The sequence below is a fragment of the Tubulanus polymorphus genome, chromosome 3, assembly GCF_964204645.1.
Source record: "Tubulanus polymorphus chromosome 3, tnTubPoly1.2, whole genome shotgun sequence".
In the NCBI taxonomy this organism is placed as follows: domain Eukaryota; kingdom Metazoa; phylum Nemertea; class Palaeonemertea; order Tubulaniformes; family Tubulanidae; genus Tubulanus; species Tubulanus polymorphus.
Window position 1 is genome coordinate 20,664,439 of NC_134027.1, and position 24,127 is coordinate 20,688,565.

The following is a 24,127-nucleotide window of genomic DNA, read 5'->3' on the forward strand; positions in this document are numbered from 1 at the left end:
TATTATTATTATTATTATTATCATTATGAAAATTACGTTGTTTATTTTATGAGAAATAGATCCTATATGAGAACTTAGTGATACGCAAAGTAAGGATGACCCAGTACCACAGTCTGCAGAATCAAGGATTCATATACATGTATTAGATAGAATTAATTTATTATGAAAATTTTATTATTTATTGTGCGCAAAATAGAGAAAGTAAGTAATGTTTAAAGTAAGAAAGAAAGTAAGTTTTAACTCTTGAGTGAATTCTTATCTCAGAACTGTGGAACCTGGTCCAGATAAACTGAAATTTGATTACGTATTGAATAAAATGATGCAATATCATGTAACGCAGTTGCTTAAGACAAGATCTTGTCATTTTTAGCCCACTTGGGACTTTAGACCCAGCGGGCTATTGCGTTCACTTTTCGTCCGTCCGTTCGTCCGTCCGTAGACGGAATCCAGTTATTTTGGGAAGTTTTGAAGACGCTTCAAGGTAATGTCTTGATATTTGGTTTTTACATGTATCTACCCTAGACACATCTTCAGCCCAAAAAGATTCCTGAGCCCTGTCAGATTCAAGATGGCCGGCTGGCAGCCATTGTTGTTCGCCAAAATCAGCACTTTTTACACATTTTTGAAGTTTTTGAGGGAAATTTTGAAGACGCTTTGATCAATTACCTTGGTCTTTCGGATATATGTGAATCCCCCCAGGGCCCATCAACATAACAAAAATTGGGTCGGTCGGACTCAAGATGGCCGTCCTATGACCTTTTTAGTGCCCAAAAATGTTAATTTTGGCCCGAATTCTGAGTCCTGTAGCTTCCTACTGGTTTGCCATTTCTCATTGCAATTTGTGATGGGTATTCTATGGAAAGGGATGTTTTATACCTGAGACAGGTATTTTTCATCAGCCAATTATGACGCAATTGGCGGCCATCTTTGTGTCACCAGTACTCATTCGTAAGTGGGAAAAAGTTTTTCCACATTATATTGATGAGAAAGCGTATTTTGCTACCACAATCAATAAGAAAGTTGTAGCTAATAACGTGTTCTATGATTGTGGTGAGTTTCAAGGTAATTGGAATTCGTATATGGCCACCAGGGGGCGTTGAATAATACAATATCTTAGCATTTCTTTATTATATTCGTACCTATGCATATTTTGTAACCACAATCAATTGGAAAGTTGTAGCTCATGACATCACCTATGATTTATGCGAGTTTTAAGGACATTAGTTTTTCTATATGGTCACCAGGGGCGTTGAATAGTAGAATAACTTAGTATTTCCTTATTATATTGGTACCTAGGCATATTTTGTTACCATGATCAATTGCAAAGTTGTAGTTCATGACATGTTCTATGATTGTGGTGAGTTTCGAGGTCATTGGGTTTTGAATATGGTCACCAGGGGGCGTTGAATAGTAGAATGACTTAGTATTTCCATATTAAATTGGTAACAAGGCATATTTTGTTATCACAATCAATTACAAAATCGTAGCTGCTGACATGTTCTATGATTGTGGTGAGTTTCAAGGTCGTTGGCTTTTGTAAATGGTCACCAGGGGGCGTTGAATATTGAAATTGTTAGATTGTTGAGCATTTGAAACCACTTCCCAAGTGGGCATGGTGTCCCTGGACCCCTAGTTAAATATTTTAATTCTTGAAATTTGTTTGTTTTTTGGTTTTTAATTGTAGTTTAAGTATTTGAATGTATCGATTGTGAACATTTTCTTCATCCTGCGTGGTTCATGTTTGAGAACATTATTTAGATTAAATCATGTGTTAGCTCTTTATGGAACTTTATGGATATTTATAACTATTATTATTATTAATATTATTATCAATGAATTAATATATAATTACCTATTTATTAGATGTAAATTGATCGATCATTGTTTTAACTGATGATCTGGGAATCCCTGTTTACAGTTTTCGGATATCTAAAATATCGATCACATTCATCATAGTGAATATCTATCATTACGATTGTTTGATTTAATCAACCAATCAAACTGATTGATTTATTTAATTCATCTATGATATTTGACCACCATTGATCTAATTGATTGATTGATATGATTAACCAATCAAACTCATTGATCTAATTGGGTACCGGCACTCACTAGATGGCGCAACAAAACACTAGATTATTCATAGAGCAAATCAGTAAATTTTCAAAGATATTTGAACACGATTTTCAAGCCTCCAAGTCCTAAAGTCCGAATAGGTTTAGGATTCGCTTTCTCATTTGGTCAAATAGGTTGAAGTGAAAATTTATTTACTATTCAGATAACTAATCAGATTCGAATTTGATTGAAATGTAGAAGAAATTTGAGCGTAATAACCAAGTAACCACTAGCGAATCCGGTGGAATCCTTGCTTGCCGGCACCCCATTGATCAATCGATTAACTCATTGCTCCTATTGTTTCATTTCATTGATTTGATAGATAAATCAAACTCATTAAACCCATTGATGTATTCCATTGATTTATCAAAATCAATCAAACTCATTGATTCCATTGATGTATTTCATTGATTTGATAAATCAATTAAACTCATCGATTCCATTGATATATTTCATTGATTTGTTAAATCAATCAAACTCATCGATTCCATTGATGTATTTCATTGATTTGATAAATCAATCAAACTCATCGATTCCATTGATGTATTTCATTGATTTATTAAATCAATCAAACTCATCGATTCCATTGATGCATTTCATTGATTTGATAGATCAATCAAATTCATTGATCGATGTGATTAAAACTGACCAATTTGATTGGTAATTTGCTCTATTTCGATTGAATAAACCTGATTGATCCGCAAAGGATTCAGGATTCACTGGAGTAATCGAATATTCTTTTTGGAAAAATGTAATCAACAAAATGTGTATGTATTAGCTAGACCAATGATACGTTAACGTTTGTTGTGGGGTTTTATGAATGAAAACTAAAAGTAAAACATCAGGTTTGCATTTTTTACCATCAGATATTAAAGGTGATCTGAAACTGTATCGACTGATTTCGTAAGATTTTTCAATAAAGGTACAAACATTCATTAGTGCGTTTTTAGTTTATTTGTTTGTCGACGTGCGGGCATCGGCGCTGATCGTGGGTTTGTTAATCTATCGATAAATCGTGTTTGAACAGTAAATTATAAACGTAGTTAAAGTTCAAATCTATTTCACGGAAAGCATATGACAAGTTAAAGGAGAGAAAACATACACAGAGATTAAAGCAGAGAGAAGAGAATGAAATTTTCACAATTTTCAACAAGCAAAATTATAGAATAAAAGTAACTTTCTGTGTGAGCAAAGTCACAAGGCCGCTGTCGCAAGCACCCCGAAATTGAAATGAAGGAACAAGGCGAACGGAAATGAGAATTGATAAATTTCGTTAATCCAAGGAGTGAGGAGCGAAATATCTAAGGAGTGAGGAGCGAAATGCAAGGTATCAGTTGACCTGTTATATCTATCCTAAAGGCCCAACGCACACGACGCACGGAATTATACATGTTTCATATCGGAAACTGTTTCGCTATTCCGACATGGTTCACAGGTTTTCGCGCCTTCTTCGGTGGGCGTTGTGAGTTGTTAGTTGAGTCTACGAGCAATCATCTCTTGCTCGTAGGCTGCACGCGTGTGTGTGTACTTACAGTGTACAGATTTTTCCTCGTGAAAAAACGTTTTTTTCGGTGCCGTGTGCGTTGGAGGCAAAACACAACACCGAACTGAAAAACGTTTTTCGCGAGCAAAAAACGTTTTTCACGAGCAAAATTATTGTTGTCTCCTTGGATTCCATGGTGCAAGAAATGTTTTCTGCACGTTTTCGTTATGCCGTGTGCGTTGGACGTTTTATCGTTTGCGGGCAATACATTTTGTGAAAAACGTGTTTTCTGTTTCGGCGAAACAAATTTTTGCCGTGTGCGTTGGGCTTTAGATTTGATATCAAACACCAGCCTCTGATCATCTTATTATGAGGAAAAAATGTAACGACTTACGACTTACTAAGAAAAACTGTCGTGTTTGAAGGGAAACAGAGCTTTGAAACAATGTTTTTCGTAAATGCACACGGTGGGAAACGCTCGGAAACATAAGATGTCATCTGTTTTTGTGTTTCCCTGCGTAATGTGCGTTGGGCTTAAGGCGTTCGATACTAAAATCAGTAGCATCTCAAATCGATTGATAAATTCTATCAGAAATGTTCAAAAACTGATTGTTATCAGTGATTTTCTAGATGCACGGTTATAGCATATCATGAATAAAATCCATCGGACGATGTTGTAAACATATGTCGAGCACATCGTCCATGAACTATGGTAATTCACTACTTGGAATTCTCTGCGAGTGTGGCAAAATTGCGCCCATCAACCCTAGAAATTAGAAAAATACACAGCGAATTCCTGCAACGGTTATAGAAGTAAGGCTACGCTTTGGACTGACGCCACACGCGTCATATTGGACACGGCAGTGAACGGCGACTTTCCACTTCAGTATTTCAGTAAATGTAAAGCCAAACACACACGACACAGGGAGTCAAAAATATTTGATCTTGGAACAATTGTTTTCGGGCCGACACCAGTTTCTCGTAAAGCGCAACGCACGCGACAAACGAAAAAAAAACCATGTTTGTTCTCGGAAACGTTGTGTCCTAAACCATGTTTCTCATTCCTCGTAAACACACAGATAACCATTTGATCAGCCGGGGCAAACTGATTCTTAACGTTCATTAATGCAGGGGTATTTTTCTATACGGTTAGAGCAACGATAAACAAATCTTCACGCTGGCCCGTTTTTTGGTTTTCTTGCACGAGAATTCAAACTTTTTGTTTTCTCGCGCAAGAAAACAAAACATTTTGGTTTTCTAGCGCGATGATTCAAAAAGTTTGGTTTTCTCGCGCGAGAAAACCAAAAAATGGGCCAATGTAAAACTTTTTTATCCAGCCTCTAGCCAGTCAGAAAAGTTTTTCAAACCAAACGTTTTGAATGAGCTCATGCGAGAAAACCAAAACAGCCGGCCAATGTGAATTTTTTTTATCGTTGCTCTAGCTGTACAGAAAAATGTTCTAGTATGGCCCGAATCAGTCACTATAGTATCAAGAGATTGTCACTTAATTAAATTTATCAATTTCTAGCTTCTGATTATTATTTACCATTCTAGAAAACGTTATCTAATCTTTATCGGCATCGTTCGTTATCGTACATGAGCAACCTAGACTTTTGACTAACTCGGGCAAAAAAGATTATTGTTCTTCTTACCCACACTTCGGACTTCGCTTGCCTCGGGCCAATTTTGTCGGTCCCAGAGAGTTAGACGAGGTTTACTGTATAATATTTTGATTAACGCGCTTTCACATTGAATTCTGGAAGTTGGAAAGCTGCTGTCATATTAACGCCACGTTAAAACAAAGTTTTCTATATAATTTGGCAATAAACGAAAAAGACCACGGTTAAACAAAAACGACCACGTTCGAATGAAAAAAGCAAACGCTAAAATGAAAAGAGACCATATGAAAATGAAAAGGGTTATGCAGAAGAGATTGGTGGAAGCCGGGTGCAATATTTGTGGTTTTTTTATAATGGCCTGAATCAGCCACCCATATATCACAAATCGAAATGTTAATTGTCCTCTTAGAAAAAGCTTCGAGCTGAAAGAAGCGTTGCAATTCACGATGTTTTCAATATCTCCATCAAAACCGATGGCATATTGTCGACTGAATACTGAACTTCAATAAACTTAAACACAGTGAACGACGTTCGGAATTGTCATAGAATGAATTCAAAGTATCTTTTGACAATATTGATTTTGTAACCGAAAGTTTTTCTCAAATGAAACAGTGAAAATACCAAATATTTACTGATGAATTTACAAACCTACTCAGAAAAATAGACGATGACAAAACCGCTATTTGAAATGCCGTTCGCAAAGTAAACGGTTTTACAAATTTCAAACTCAGGCGACTGATGGAAAACAAATACTCGAGCTCGCAGTAAATGAGACCATTCGTTGCACAACTTTGTTCGTAAAAACGACCCTCACAACGGATACGTAGAAAATAGATATAATTCGGCGATTAGGAAACGATACAACATACATGTATTTCGACCGTTGTTCGAATCTTCGTGTTTGACTGCTGTGTATTCACACGACAAACCAAATTGCATACACGCTCAATCCTTAAACAAGTGACTATTTCTTATTTCAGAATTCTTTAAAACAGATCAGTCTTTCATATACGTATGTATAGCTTCATAAGTTGGTTCTATTTGATGGAAAAAAACTGTTGTTAACAATTACCGTACCGTCATTAACGAATATTTATTGCAACGATTGTAAACGATTTTCATTGGAAAGGTCAATCGAGGTTTTTTGGCTGAACCCGTCAAATAGGGGTATCCAGACCTTGGAATCCCTCTCAACCGTCATCGATGTCTTCTTCTGCTTGGCATCACGACAAGACCCTTTCAAACCCACCCAAGGCGAGTCTTCTGCAGTGCATTGTCCTGCAAAGGTTACTTGTAACGACTAAATTTAACGGGTTGCGTTTGTCACACTGGACAGCGGTGGGGAGCGGCTTCGTCGAATATTTTATAAGTGACAATATCCATAGCGTGTTGTAAGGCTTAGTTTGCTATCTTTCAATATATATTTAGCAATAATTTCGGGGTTCTTATAGCCACAACTCCACTCCCATATAATTAATGATTTAAATAATTACTTATCTATATCAATTAAGATATTGCATTGTGAAAACGTAACGCCATCTGTGTTTGTAATTTTGTTCAGTTTATTATTATTGTCATACAAGTGTAAACACTTTGACGAAATAAACATTATCATATTATATAATATCTGTTCATTATGGCTTTGTGTTAGCTATGCAGTTTAGAAGTGTATTCAGATATATCACATAATTACATTTATCAATTTCTAATTGTTTCTAATTATTATGATTGCTTCGGTTCGATTTCGGTTTTTTTGTCGAAAACGTTATCTTTATCGTCATCGTAGTAGAATAAAGTTACCCCCGTCAACCTTGCTTTGAACACCTCAGACTTGACTAAAAGAGACAAAAGGGAACTCATTTTTGATACTTTCTTACGTATTCTCCATTCCTTTACACGGACTTTGCTTCCCTCGGACCAATTTTGCCGGTCCCAGATTGTCCAATTTTGACGAGGTTTACTATATATATTTTGGTTGACGCGTTTTCACAATGAGTTCTGAAAGTCGGGAAGCTGCCGTCATATTAACAGCACAATAAAAAAAGTCAATCATTAAACAAAAAGACCATGTTGAAACGAAAAACGACCAGGTTGAAGTGAAAAATGTAATACGCTTTGTTGTTTTTTTTCTCCGGATCAGCTACCAATATATTGTTAAAACAAATATTAATATTCCGCTAATGAAAAGCGTCGAGTTGAGAACAAAATGCCAAAATTCATTATGTTTTAATCTCTCCATCAAAATGTACGGCGTGCTGAGAGTAAATACTCAACGACTAAAAACTGAACTTCAATGAACAAAAAACAGTGAGCGGCCTTTGGAATGGTCATAGAATAAATCTAGAGTGTCTTTTGAATCTTTTGATATAGTTGATTTTGTTACTGAAAGCCTCTCTCAGATACAACGTTACAACTTTTGAATATTTGCTAATGCATTTACACAATCTATCCGGACAGACAGACACACGATGACAAAACCGCTATTTGAAGTCTATTTGAAAATAAATGGTTTTAAAAATATCGAACTGGGGTGACTGATGGAAAACAAAAATTCGAGATCACAGTGAATTAAATCATTCGTTGCAAAACTTTGTCCGTCAAAAACTATCCTGACAACAAAGTAGGATACGTGCGTATTAAGAAACGACACAACGACAGATTTAAACCGCCGCTCGAATCTTCGAGTTCGACTGTTGTGCATTCACAAAACAAGCAAATTTGTATTACATGTATATAAAATCATCACACTAGCAACTATCTAAATTTCAAATTACGGATCTTCTTAGAACTGTTCAGCTTCTCAAATATGTCTAGCAAGTTCTTTTACGAGTTGTTTCCATTTGATGGACATGTTATTAACTGTTATTAACAGTCATTGACCCGTCGTAAATATTTCTCACAAACCACCATCGGATCTATTTGATGTGTTTGGCGAATCTGTGGATTATGGATTCGATTCGGATGCTAGTGATATTCATTTGTTTCGAGTGCGGTCATATACAAGGTAGTGTTCAGAATGTGTTTCGAATTTATTGTCGCTTTCGAAAGTTCAACTTCATTATTTATAATGCTTGTATTTTCAAAATGTTTTTTTTTCAAATCGATTTCATGTGAATTTTGTTGAATGTATACATAGAATGTGGTTTATACTGTATGTTCTATTCGTTTAGGGCTCCGGATTGAAGATCTTATTCGAAACGAAGAGAATAGGTCACTGATAGAACCTTACACTTTTTGTAATGACGTTGATACCGTCTGTTCCAATGATTTCGAACTTTGTAAATTGATGGGAACTTGCTGTGCTCCTGCAGCTACTGCGTTCAAGGCAACAAATTTAGACGATTACGTCACGTGTACATCGAATTCTGTTTACAAAAAGGCGCTCGCAGACGAATACTACTGGGCGGTTTCGAGATGCCCACCGAATTCTAACGTTACGAGTGAAGTCGTGCGACGATGTCAGAAAACTGACGAATATAAAGGTGATATAGATATACGCGAGAGATTATTTTTGAATTTCAAAGATCAATTCGTATTCAAGAATATATTTTGTTTGATGTGTCACGGTTTCGACGTTAAGCTAGCGAAAACGATTCGATTTAAGAGTGAATGTCCGAAAAACCTGTCTGTTATCAACGCACCGAGAACTCGTGAAAGACTTCTTGAATATTTGCTGCACAATTCCTGTAAATTGTTTTGGTTTACTTCTGCTAAGAACCTTCTTGTTAAATGTGAACCGAAAACCGTGTCCAGCTGTCCGTCCCGTAAATCGTCGCAATATTACAGCCGTATTGCAGATATCAGAATCGATACGTTCTCCAGGAATCTGTGCAAAAAATACATTTCCCCAGTACCTTCAGAACAAACTAATCGAAAGTATCGTAACATGCATTGCTTGATTTGTAATGGGAATTTGACTGATGTAGATTTCCTTGAATCAAAAATCGTAGAATGCTATAGAAAATCTCTCGCTCCAGGAGATGATAAACCACAATTCGGGACCTTATCTTACATGTTTGATTTATCACCAGACACAGGCAATGTTCAGATAGATTTCGGTGAGCGAAGTTTAATTATTTGTCCTACCGGACATAGATATGAACGACTAGTGTCTAAATGCGTTCGGACTGACAAAAAGCCGTATCAAATGGTTTATGTGAATTTGCAAATAATGGCAATTTTTTGTAGACCTCCTCTAAACAATAGGCCTATGTGGAAATTGAACGATCGTGAGGTAGATGAGTGTTTAAAGCAGAGCGTAGAGAAAACTGTGTCCCATACCGCGTGGTCTATGGGTGGTGATGTCCAAAGTTTTGGCAATTTGATGACGAATTATTCGATGTCATCGAGTTTGTTTTGCTTTGATCGAAGATTATATTCAGTTCAGTTTGAAATTGTAGTGTCAATATCACTGAAGTCGTTCTTGAGGATTTTGTCGGTTCTTGTCGGTTTGACAATAACTTTCGTTACCTATTGCAAATATGGTGTACTGAGAAATCTACCAGGTTTGTGTTTAATGCAGCTTATGGCTTCAATGGCCGCCGATACAACACTATATACCTTTGTAGCTTTTCAACGATCAGTCATAGAAAGCGGGTACGGTTGCACTGTTGTAGCTATCATCACCCATTATTTTCAACTGGTTTCGTTTTTCTGGATGAACGCTATAAGTTTCGATACTACCCAAACATTTGTGCGACTGGCCCCTCATAGTCCCGGTAAAAACGCGTCTAAACTGGTGAAATTTTCCGTCTACGCTTGGGGAGTCCCTGCTGTGTATGTGGCATTGTTTCTAGCGCTAGATTTCAGCATCTTGGAATTTCCGTGGCGCGTGTACGTCGCCCCTGTGCGAGCAGCTTGTTGGCTTGTAGATCGAAATTCCAAAATCGTCGCATTTTTCGCCCCGGTCGCTTTGATATGCGCTTTCAATTTCGCGGCTATGATTCTGATTTGTCACGCTCTGCGCAAAACTACAAAACTACAAAAAAAGAATCGTTTCGTCAAATACCGGAAGCCGTCTTTACATACCGGTTGCAAAGTTATCAGTTCTATTCGGTGTTTCGTGGATTCTGCTTCTGTTTTCGCAATTTCTGAAATCAGTACCGGTATTGTTGTATTTAGTGGTAGCTGTTAATAGTTCTCAAGGTTTATTGATCACTCTCAGTTTCTGTTGCAGTAAACAGATATTACGACTGTACGGAATTCTTCGTTCAGCAAAACGACCGAACGCAACAAGTACAGACACGTCTGTTAGTCAATTATCAACTCTTTCTAAAATCTAAGATTCTTTTTTCTGATGATGAAAAAACCAATAATATTTTTTTCTGTGTATCAGAGTTGTTCGTTCTCACATCGTCCGGATTCTCTTTCATGAAGCCCGCCTTAGTGATGACGCTATTTCCCTAAACGTAAGCCGAATTTAAGTATTGAAATGAAAAATTTGATGTCAACTGGACATTCTTTCTTTAAGACTATTTACGAACATAAGGACAACTTCTGGGCTTCCTGTCACGTGAATAGTTTTTCCACGTCTTTTCTTCTACCTGTTTTGGTATTGTAGGTGCATTTTCATGGATCGTGGTTTCTAAACTTGTTGCCATTTTCTGCCGTTAGTTGCAGATAAAACCAACCTTTTTTGAAGGGGGTTTCTCCGCCTATTACATACCGTCCATGTTAACGTACCTAAAATATGTATTTTGCGTACAGATTATAGGTGTTTTATCTATTTGTTCTGTTAACATATCGTTTGGGTTATGTCTTTGATTAACTCATATTTGAGCTAGATTAAGCATCGTTATTGGGGCTAGCCTGGTTAGACTGGTTACCGATCAATAATTCAATTGTCAATATATTCAAATTCAAAATAACTTTACTGATACTTTATATCATATTATATTACTCAATGTTTAATAAGGCATACATATATGTGTATGTGTGTTATTGTTCTTCAAGGCATCAATAAACTTTCAATTCTGCGTTAATGAGTATTTTTTCAAACGATTTTTTTCACATTACTCTACCTTAAAGAAGTTTTTCCAGCTACCGATTTTGTCTTCATGAATAAAAGGAAGAAATCTATTGTGCTGGTATTTTCACTGGTTCTAGGTGGACATTGGTGGTTGAGTTGTCTCTCATACATAAAACAAGAGGCCTACGGGCCTTGTACCTTCATGACACAGTAGAAGAAGAATGATTCAGTATTCAAAGTTTTACAGAAAGATTTACATTGTAACGATGTAACAAGTTTTAAAATAGTTAAGATGGTATAGGCTATGTGGCGATAATGTTCAGTTTCTATTAATCCTTACATGAAAAGACAAGCCCATTTTAGCTGCCCTGCAGAGATTCAAAAAATGCAAAAAAATGAATCAAGAATTGGTGTAGGATTTACATTGTAACGATGTAACAAGTTTTAAAATAGTTAAGATAGTTTAGGCTATGTGGCGATAATGTTCAGTTTCTGTTAATCCTTACATGAAAAGACAAGCCCATTTTAGCTGCCCTGCAGAGATTCGAAAAAATGCAAAAAATGCATCAAGAATTGGTGTAGGATCGTGCTGAAAAGAAATCCAAGATGGATGGCAACCCTGGTGGCCATACTTGAACTCAATCTTTCAATAAGGGGTAGACATTTCACCTACCAATATTCTTACACCTTCGAGATTCGAGATGGCTAACCTGGCGGCCATATTTTAAAGCCGATGACCTCCATATACAAAAGGCATGGACAGCTTACCTACCCTGATCCTCACACCAAGTTTTGTGGAAATCCATCAAGAATTGCAGGCTTTGCATCGTGCAAACAAGAAATTCAAAATGGCCGCCATATTTGATCAACAATGACATTTTTTACAATAAGGGTGGACATCTCGCCAGACCCATTCTTCAAGCTAATTTTCAAAAAGATTCATCGCAAATTACAGGCGAATTACTGTGTCGAATTCAATTCAATTCCAGAGGGCCTGGCCTTTTTGAAAAACCAGCACAGACGCCTTTTTAAATCACATGAATTAAAGAATTCAGTGCTTCTTAGTTTGATGTCCCTGTTTTTATTGCGCGCGTGGTTAAAATTATTGTTAACATCGAACGTCTTCAACAGCTGATACAACCGCAAACGCGTCCGGTCATCCTTTTGAAGGTAAAAACTCGTCTGATATTATCGATTCCACAGATTTTTAGAGTGTTTGATATCGGGTTGGTGACCATATCTTCTATTACTGGTTTAATGCTTTCGGTTGTTACGCCAACTGAGAATGTGGTCGTGGAAGAAATCATTCCATGAACCTGAAATACTCACATAACTTAAAAGGAGTTCTTCAGAGTAGAATGAAAACACATCATTACGATGTAAGAACGTTAGAACACACTTTAGTTAACACCAAAAAGCTCCGGTGTAGTCTCCACTGAGGTTTGAATACCTACGACGTATAATATATTTTCGACTTACCTGAAAAATAACAAAGACTTTTTATTGTGAAGATACCGGTATCTTTATGATTCCTCATGACGTATTCTAGGGATGAAATATTCTAGGGGTTTTCGGTACCGTTTGTATCAGAACATTTTAAATAGAAAGTGAATTGATATGCATGGGGGCGCGGGCGAAACAGAGATTACTTCCATCTAGAATTACGTACGGTTAATGAAAATTAGATTTTTTCTCAACATTAATTCATTTACGATTAATAAGTTTTTTTTTTGAGAGAAAAAATTGGCCCCTAATTCAAGCAAGTGCATCGGTGGTTCAGTGGTAGAATTATCGCCTGCCACGCGGGAGGCCGGGGTTCGACATTATTTTTCGAAGTATATTATTTGCTTCGTTAAATTTCATTCAAGTATAAAAAATCGGGTTTTTTTCGGGAGATTCTACGTTTGTCACTGGTCTGCACTATCGGTCTAGGCTCGGCTTTTTACGATGGCTTATTTATACTGCGCAAGGTAAAATACTTATCATACATGTCAAACAAGTCACTTAACGCAGCGCCATGGTTAAGGCAAAAAAATATTCTGTCTCTGGTTAGGCCCTTCTGCAAAAAATGATGCGGTGATGCGGTTTTTTTAAAATGTTCCTACATTTGACTATCGAGTGTGATGGATAAGTCGACAGGAACAAGTCCGAACGGACGTATAGTAGCCGGCCCTTTCAAAAGTGACATCGATATCAACATGCTTTTGGTTTTTATTCACAATCAGACAATAGCAATGAATAGATAGATGGACTAAACTTCCGCGATTGACGACATCGGCGACTAGTTGGCGCTAGCCGATTTTTGTTTCCGAAAAAAGTTTTGACGCGGGGGTTCTAGATCGACGCGCGCTTATCAGAAACAGAATACATTTTTTGTTTGGCCTTAACTATGTATATTAATGACCAAGAATTGATATGTTTATTCATCAAATAGAAAAATTTCCAATTTATGGTTTCTTCCAATTATCTGTTTATGCGACCTATACCACCAATACATCATTACAACTTCCAAATTCTCTTGGATTTCACTGGTTACATTCGGCAAACGGAATATGGCTTCTCAGTATTTAGGAAACTGGGGTACATCATGCTTGAGGATATCAATGACTCATTCACATTTTCCTAATTAATCACTTATAACCAAAATTGATTAATGAACTTTCTCTTGAGTTGCCACAAGTCCACTACGAATCTGGGATTAAAGCCAATACAATAATAAGTGTTAACTTACTTGGTTGTTGGACGAATGCCTCAGGTTTGGTCATACAGTGCCGTATACGTGGCTTTACCGCTTTCTCGTATGTGGAGTGACCTGCGACCGCGGCGCACCGGCTAACCACACGATGAGCGCCTGAGAATTCTACGAAATGATCATTTTCGGCAGCTGTCGGCAATTTCCGTACGTATCTGAGTTTTGGAGAATGCTTGGTTACTTCATGAAAGAGTTACTAGGTAGCCGTCTCTACGTTGCTATGTAAGCATCAGTTCACTTCACGTAAAATCGCATTGCGCTGACGCTTTTTACGCACGATTTTCAATTATTTTCATCGAAATGGAAAGTTCCGACGAAATATTGTCCGATTTTATTGATCGGGTACTAAGATTGAACGGTGAGACTCTAAAACATGGTAAAGACTAATTAGCTGTGATGCAAATTCATTCCTCATTCGATAGACGTAAGTTTTAGCGAAATATTTCTTCATTTTTCAGATTCCGAAAACGAATTCTGCCTCGATGGCGAATTGTACACGGCTGAAAACATACGCACACTTCCAGGTAATGAATATGGATTATCAGTTTTCATATCAGCTTCTTACCTAAGTTAATCAATTATCATAACCTGCGTAAATCGCTCGAAATTCTTGCTTTCCTAGGCATTCCAAAATCATTCTGGTTGTCATTCCGTCCCAAGTCGGCTGTAATATTAACCCATTATGAAACATCCCCGGGTGAAATGGTCAAAATATTCGGCGAAACGATCGGTTGGAGCGATGGAATGTATATGCAAAGAATTCCGTATAGTAACTGGTGGGAGGCTTACTTGACCGATCAGCAACTCGCAACTGAGTTCAAACTTGGAGTCGTGGACGAAAATGGAAGCATGAAATGGGAGCCAAGAGCAAATAGATTTCTACGATCGAAGAGAATTTACTTCTGCCAGTGGGGCCAGGCATCCGTGATGCTCCATGGTAATTTTCGTTGTTATAAAATAGTTTTTTTTCTTCAAATATTTGAAATTTGAATTTTGGGAACACTGTATAAGGTTCCAGTTGTTTTCTATTTCAGACGAACCGCTTAACCATAAAACGGTAGGAAGACCATCAGTGGTCAGCAATTCTACACAAATGGATGTCCCCAAATCTAAAATAAGCATAACGAAAAGCAACGTCGTAGCTTTCGAAGGTATGAAAAACATTGATTTTGTTATATTCATAGAATTTGAAAAAAATGACCGACAAAAAATATCGTTTCATTACATTACAGTAGAAGATGCTATCGAGACACGAGAATATAAAGTCGACGAGATTGTGGACGAAAGTGGACGAAAAGAACGCAATATCAACGAACTACCAGTCGGGGATAGGGACAAAAAACCAGGGATGGAAGATTGTTCAAAAGCAATGGACGTACCGGCATGGCAAATGAAATCGATAATTTGTGACAAGAGCATCACCGATTTGAAGGGTGAGATATCTGAATCAATTGACATAATCAAAATTCAATTTATCAGGCTTTCAGCCCCTTTCTGGACTGAGGGATACTGACGGCTTTATTTTGTTACATAAGAAATAGAAACAATTAATCGACAACAAGAAGTCAATGGTAAATTGATCGCGATACGTAGGTTTCAAGTATTTTGAACACTATAGGAACACCATTGAACATTACAGGTCTTTCTATTTTTAGACAAATCGAATAATTATGAGCTAAAAGGAAAACCAGCAAATCCAGTAGCCGAAATAGGAATGGTCGCCAATCTGACACAAGTGGATGGGCAAAAACATAACATCACGAGAAAGAATATCGCAGTTATTGAAGGTAAGATATTGATTTTGTGAAGTTCATCGAATTTTGAAAAAAGTAACTCATGAACATTGATCGTTTGCTTACATTTACAGACCAATTAGATTGGACTATCGATACACGAGAATATAAAGGTGGCGAAATGGTGGACGAAAGTGAACGAAAAGAAAGCAATTTCAATGAAATTCCAGTTGGGGAAAGGCACAATAAACCTGAGATGGAAGATTGTTCAAAAACAGTGGAAATATCGACATGGGAAATCAAATCGAAAATTCTTGAAATGAGTTTTACCGACTTGAAAGGTGAGAAATCTAAATTTGCAGATGTTGACATATAAAATGAATTCAATTTGTCATGGTTTCGGCATTTTCTGAGGTGCTGAAGGACTTTCTCTTCTTACAGAAGAAATAGAAGAAATTAATCGGCCACGAGAAATCGAAGATGATAATAAACCAATGCTTCTATATGAACAATGTCGCTCGAAACCCGGTTCAGAAAAAGAACCGGACGAGGAAGAAATTAAACTCGAATCAATGACAGCTACACGCGTCGGGAGGTTCTCCGACTTCAACGGTACGAGATTTCTGTTCGTTAGTTGTAAAATTTGTCATTCTAAATCACTATTCAATTACATACTCAATGTCTTTTTTAGGAAAAATCAGGCGATTCGCAAAATATTTACGTCGGGGATTTCGGAGAGCATTTATTTGTTACGCTGGTCGGTAAATGCGATGCTTGGCAACTATCCGATTATCAGATTGTTTTAATTTTGCAGTACACCCACACCACAATCGTAATTTGAAAAGATCAATTGTCTATGAGATCAATTGTTAATAAATATAGCAACGATTTATCTTAGCCATTTTTACTGAATTAGGGCTGCGCCACCGGCTGGTGCTATGTCGCCCGCCGGGAGAAGGACTTCATTTTCTGTCGCAAAAATGCTGATGGGCAACTGGTCATTCGCACATCTTTTGTTTTCTGTATGAAGCGGAAATGATTATTCTCTTTTGGACGGAGAAAAATGTTCGATTTCACTGACTTATCTCGGGGGCAGGTCAATTTACCATTCGCATTCAAACATCACAGCGGAAATATTGCTACATTGAATGTCTATTGAAAATAATGATAAAAGTGCTTTTTCGCTAACCTACGGTTTAATTTCAAACTACAACATCATCGCATTTGATATGGGCAATTTCTAAGTGCACCGTTCAACTCACGTCCAACAGGGATGCTTGATTTCTATCGACTCAAGGTCGACTTCAAATTAAAAAGGGCATAATCCATGACAAACGAGGGGGGTCTAGATTATTTGCCTTTTCTTGTAGAAATGTACCCTTTTCTACTTTTGGGAATAATGGAGACGATAGAAGTGCCCATTTTTCTTTCGGAATTCAGAGACGGCCGGAAACTAAAATGATGAGAACAAGAGGCATACGCAATGGACTGATTATTATAAGCGCTATTCCATACGGTGGACGAATTTGAAATGAAACGATCATGTTTTTAACACGGATCTGAAATAAAAATCAACACCCCTAGGACAATATTCACTGCCGTACCAAGTTTCTGCACTATCCAAAAAATTCATCGAAAAACGAATTGTTTGCTCGCAGTACAGATGTATCTCACTTTCTGTTAATCAACTTGTCATCTGAGGTTTTGAAGGTTCTTACTCTAGATAATTTCCTAAACGCTCTTCTTACAGAAGGCCAAAACCTCTTTTTTAAGAACTCAAAACAGTTCCTTACAGAGAATACGGAGTACCTTTCTTGGAAGAAAACATTAGAACCCGGACCGTTCAGTACTCAGTCGAGATCAATCAACAGAGGACCACAACACTGAATCTGATTTCAGCAATGACACTGATGATATTTCTACATTCGGGAACACATTTCATATAAAACGCTTTGATGTCTAACATGAATGATGTTATTTTCAATATTGTGCAAATGTAATATAGAATCACGAGTAATTTTTGAAATGCCTGAAAAAACCATTTTTATACATTGTGCATTGTCAATTTGCTATCAGAATTTGGGTTAGGAACTCTTATCATAGTCACCTCTCGGTCTGACCTTTTACCCAAGTACCTGCGTGTAACACCCATGCATTGCCTCTTTAAATCAGTTCAGATTCGAATCCACATGATCGATACACTTTTCGTTTACCTGGTATAGAACAAACTACCTTCAAACTTTGTTAAGAAAAATTGAATTAAAATTCTTTCATCTATTGCAATTTGATTTTGTTTTGTAGAAAAACAAACAACTAAAACAAAATTCAAATATTCCAAAAATCGTGTTGAAAAAAGAATTAGATTGTGTAAGTTCTAATTTTTGGAGTTGTAGAAATTAGCAATAAAATTGCAATTTATTACCGAATGTCCCGTGACCAGTCCACAGTAAATACGGGTTAAAGTTGTATAAAGTGAAACACGTTTGAAATCAATGGTTATATCTGACTGAATGTTTACAGCGGATTTTCATACAGAAATATTCACGAATTTCTCGTCCCAGCAAAAGATATATGTAGAAATTTATCACATAGTTACAAACATGGAAGTGTGTGACAATGTCCAACAGAAATGCTCTCTGTTCCGGTGAGATTGGTAACATTGCAGTAATAGTGGCTGGAAATGTAAATATGGCAAATGCGAGTGAAACTGTAACAAGCATTATTGTTGTACGTTTCGATTTTGTAGTTTTCTGAGCAGACGAAAATATTTTTGAACCTCTGAATAACTGAATGATTATAACTGAATTTGATGTAATGATTAAAACTAGTGGTGATAGGTTAGAGTGGATAACAATTATGGAGAAAAGTCTTATTTGGTCGAATACGTATAAATAACATCCAAACAGAGGATCAGGAAAGTGTATCGACAAAATAGGTGTGATATATAGAACCAGTAAATTCACTGCAATAATTATCGATATCGTGAATCTAGCGAATCTCGGTGTACATATCAAACGAGATGTGAACGGGAAGAGCACAACCGCCGCACGTTCTAGAGATATTGCTACTATCAACCACGAACTATTGATAGCTGCAAGTGTCATTACGAATCCATAGATTTGACAACTGACCATTGAACTCATGATGAATATAGGTCCGCTTTTAACGTGCACGAGAACAAACTGTAAAACAGGCATCAGGGTATAATTGATACAGTACATAAAATCATTGAGAGATAAAATGATAAGATAGTTAGCGTAAGATAAACTGCGGAATCTGCGACTTATCATTATCAGGAAAGTAGCTGAATTTCCAAAAGCTCCAAACATGAACAAGATAGGCAGAATGACCAGCATCACAGTACGGTAGATTCCAGACATATTCACCACAGACATTAGAACGGTGTAAGCGTTATATGGTCGACCAATTCGCATCTCAGTTGAATTCATGATTCACCTTGTCACAGTACGGTAGCTTCCAGACTTGTCCGCCACAGACATAAGAACCGATGTAACTTTGATAAGTTCGACTAATTCGCGTCTGAGTTGAATTCATGTCGAAGTTGTGGACTGAAGCTATCGATACAAGACTGTGAATCAAAATCCACTGTCAAAGTAAACTATGTCATATTCCTTGAGGCTCACAATTTATTGTTCACTTCAAATGAAAACCAATTTCCTGAAATTCGACACAACAGACTCGGACTTTGTGAAAGTCAATTATTTTGTACAACATAAATGTAACTAGATTCAATATGAGTATTCGTCGTACCAGAATTCATTATAAATGGTAAAATATTAAACAGTAAAACATCAGAACAGGTTAGAAAATGTTTGCGCAAATTCAATTTGGTCTAAGTGAGCTAGGAATGATATCACATCCATGGAGAAACACACTAGATAATTGAAAGGGTGTAACAAAGCAGCAGGTTGCTAGGGATCTGATCGGTGGTAGTGTGAGCTGTGCGCTATTTTGGTAAGCACACAGATCACAACGATCATTGTCAAGTGAAGCAAATATTGAGGGAATTAGGGAATGGAATTATGAACAAATTATAAACATAGCATCGATACGAGAGGATTGCAGTCTTTCTATCATTTCATACAAACTGCGTTTGCCGCATGGATTGCGAATGCCCATGACGCTGATCAACTCCACGACCCGGATGGATGCGGTCATTGTATTGTCATATGACGTTACGTGAGCGTTTTAGTTATCTCGATTATAGTGTCTATCGACTATAGTGCCTATCGACTATAGAGGCTATCGAGTAATAATGGCTTTCGACAAGCCATATCTACAAAATATAAAAAACATATCTTAACACTTCCATAAAACTCTGATGTGAAATAAACTGAAACTGTTAAATCCGTGCTAATTCTGCAAGTCGTCATTTTTGCTGATACGCGCAGGTTTTTTTCCCCTCCGGACCTCAACTCCTACATACCACATAATGATCTAACAACCTGTTCTTCAAATGTGGACTCATATTCAGTATAAATGAAATGTTAATTTGTATTAAGTGAAAAATAATTTACGTATATGATATTTGATTATTGATGTTATATTTATGTCGATACTGTCGTTGTTGTTGTTCTGTTGTTATTACCTAAATTTTCTATTTCAGATGTTTTTGCTTTCAGGATTTGTTGTAGTCATTTTGTATAATTTTGAAATAGTTCTACGTATATTTGTGGAAATGTTTTCAATGCGCTTATCTAAAACATTGTAATGTTGTAATTAATGTAAATTTGTGCATGTTTTCACGCAAATGTTACGCAAATTCGACGTTTGGAATGTTTGTGATGTTACAATTTTTATACACTGTGTGCTTTTATAATGATTTCAGATTGTATTTGTTCGTTAATAACACATCGATTTCTTTCAGGATTAAATGTAAATATTATCATATGTTTTTATATCTACATCTATGTTTGAAATAAAACATTTTGTATCGTTATTTTACAATAATTTGTCATCAAACTGCAAAAATTTGTCATCATGTTCAGAGTAGAGTGGTATGCTGTTTTCTATGGTGGCTGATTCGGGACATGTAAAATTCTTTTTTTCGTCCTCCACGAAAACGTGCAAAAACAAATCTGACCGCGCAAAAACAAATATTACCGTGCAAAACCAAACTTTTAACGCGCAAAAACGAAGGTTTGTTTTTTTGCGCGCGCGCAAAGACAAATATTTCCGCGCAAAAACAAACGCGCAAAAACAAAATAATCCGTTTTTGCGCGGTGAGATTTTTTTTGGTGCGGTCGTCAAGTAGCGCAAAACAACATATCTTCAAATCTTTTACGCGCGCTACTATGATGTCACGCTGTCGCCATCTATTAGATTAAACAGTAACTAAAGAAATAATTAATCTATGCAGTTGTGTTAACTGACTTAAAAGGAAAACTAACTTTACTAAAATTTACGACCCCTTGATGAATACAAATATGCATATATCGCTTGTAATTGCCTTTGATTGATCACAATACAATGAAGTTATATTGAGCTTGAAAATACCGATAGTTGAATTTGATTGACCGGCAACCAGTCTAGCCCCATTATATATTATAATGATAATATATCTTTATTGTCAGAGAATATTCTCGTATGACACATACAAATATAAATATAAGCGGATACAGTTAGTAAAGACATTTACACATACATACAACTGCAAAATCAGTGAAAGTGATTACATATTATGATCTGATTTGATAAACTAGATTAATGAAGTGATTTAATATCTTTTACTTTTTTCAATAACTTTGATAAATTGATACTATTGAGAGGGTTTCTCATAAATTTGGCAACTTTATATGTGTTTGGACTAATAATAATATTTCTTGGGATGTGTATGGCACGTGCATTACTGTACTGAGGGCAATGTAAAATAACATGGACTTCGTCCTCTATCTCATTAAGATTACAAAATTCACATATACGTTGATGATGGGGTATAGGGGGCGCAGCCATCTCCCAGTTTCCACACGCAGGTCATGACTAGAGCCTCTGAACCGAGCAATAGTGGATCTTATCTGTTTCGGATAATCCAGAAACAATTCGTAAGTAAAACTAGATGATGATTATTCTCTGGACGGAGAAAAATGTTCGATTTCACTGACTTATCTCGGGAACAGGTCAATTTACCATTCACATTCAAACATCACAGCGGAAATATTGCTACATTGAATGTCTATTGAAAATAATGATAAAAGTGCTTTTTCGCTAACCTACGGTTTAATTTCAAACTATAACATCATCGCATTTGATATGGGCAATTTCTAAGTGCACCGTTCAACTCACGTCCAACAGGGATGCTTCATTTCTATCGACTCAAGGTCGACTTCAAATTAAAAAGGGCATAATCCATGACAAACGAGGGGGGTCTAGATTATTTGCCTTTTCTTGTAGAAATGTACCCTTTTCTACTTTTGGGAATAATGGAGACGATAGAATTCAGAGACGGCCGGAAACTAAAATGACGAGAACAAGAGGCATACGCAAAGGACTGATGATTATAAGCGCTATTCCATACGGTGGACGAATTTGAAATGAAACGATCATGTTTTTAACACGGATCTGAAATAAAAATCAACATCCCTAGGACAATATTCACTACCGTACCAAGTTTCTGCACTATCAACAAAATTCATCGAAAAACGAATTGTTTGCTCGCAGTGCAGATGTATCTCTCTGTTAATCAACTTGTCATCTGAGGTTTTGAAGGTTCTTACTCTAGATAATTTCAACGCTCTTCTTACAGAAGGCCAAAACCTCTTTTTTAAGAACTCAAAACAGTTCCTTACAGAGAATACGGAGTACCTTTCTTGGAAGAAAACATTAGAACCCGGACCGTTCAGTACTCAGTCGAGATCAATCAACAGAGGACCACAACACTGAATCTGATTTCAGCAATGACACTGATGATATTTCTACATTCGGGAACACATTTCATATAAAACGCTTTGATGTCTAACATGAATGATGTTATTTTCAATATTGTGCAAATGAAAAATATAGAATCACGAGTAATCTTTGAAATGCCTGAAAAACCATTTTTATACATTGTGCATTGTCAATTTGCTATCAGAATTTGGGTTAGGAACTCTTATCATAGTCACCTCTCGGTCTGACCTTTTACCCAAGTACCTGCGTGTAACACCCATGCATTGCCTCTTTAAATCAGTTCAGATTAGAATCCACATGATCGATACACTTTTCGTTTACCTGGTATAGAACAAACTACCGTCAAACTTTAAGAAAAATTGAATTAAAATTCTTTTATCTATTGCAATTTGATTTTGTTTTGTAGAAAAACAAACAACTAAAACAAAATTCAAATATTCCAAAAATCGTGTTGAAAAAAGAATTAGATTGTGTAAGTTCTAATTTTTGGAGTTGTAGAAATTAGCAATAAAATTGCAATTTATTACCGAATGTCCCGTGACCAGTCCACAGTAAATACGGGTTAAAGTTGTATAAAGTGAAACACGTTTGAAATCAATGGTTATATCTGACTGAATGTGTACAGCGGATTTTCATACAGAAATATTCACGAATTTCTCGTCCCAGCAAAAGATATATGTAGAAATTTATCACATAGTTACAAACATGGAAGTGTGTGACAATGTCCAACAGAAATGCTCTCTGTTCCGGTGAGATTGGTAACATTGCAGTAATAGTGGCTGGAAATGTAAATATGGCAAATGCGAGTGAAACTGTAACAAGCATTATTGTTGTACGTTTCGATTTTGTAGTTTTCTGAGCAGACGAAAATATTTTTGAACCTCTGAATAACTGAATGATTATAACTGAATTTGATGTAATGATTAAAACTAGTGGTGATAGGTTAGAGTGGATAACAATTATGGAGAAAAGTCTTATTTGGTCGAATACGTATAAATAACATCCAAACAGAGGATCAGGAAAGTGTATCGACAAAATAGGTGTGATATATAGAACCAGTAAATTCACTGCAATAATTATCGATATCGTGAATCTAGCGAATCTCGGTGTACATATCAAACGAGATGTGAACGGGAAGAGCACAACCGCCGCACGTTCTAGAGATATTGCTACTATCAACCACGAACTATTGATAGCTGCAAGTGTCATTACGAATCCATAGATTTGACAACTGACCATTGAACTCATGATGAATATAGGTCCGCTTTTAACGTGCACGAGAACAAACTGTAAAACAGGCATCAGGGTATAATTGATACAGTACATAAAATCATTGAGAGATAAAATGATAAGATAGTTAGCGTAAGATAAACTGCGGAATCTGCGACTTATCATTATCAGGAAAGTAGCTGAATTTCCAAAAGCTCCAAACATGAACAAGATAGGCAGAATGACCAGCATCACAGTACGGTAGATTCCAGACATATTCACCACAGACATTAGAACGGTGTAAGCGTTATATGGTCGACCAATTCGCATCTCAGTTGAATT

General features: G+C 36.6%; 1 protein-coding gene across 1 annotated transcript; it reads left to right on the forward strand.

Moving 5' to 3' along the window:
- Nucleotides 1-15,090: 15,090 nt before the first annotated feature.
- On the forward strand, nt 15,091-16,483 carry LOC141902163 (uncharacterized). The gene is made up of 5 exons (XM_074789802.1): nt 15,091-15,370; nt 15,593-15,724; nt 15,805-16,011; nt 16,112-16,282; nt 16,362-16,483. The coding sequence occupies exons 1-5, from the start codon at nt 15,091-15,093 to the stop codon at nt 16,433-16,435; spliced, it is 864 nt and encodes a 287-aa protein (XP_074645903.1). The 3' UTR covers nt 16,436-16,483.
- The last annotated feature ends 7,644 nt before the right edge of the window (nt 16,484-24,127 follow it).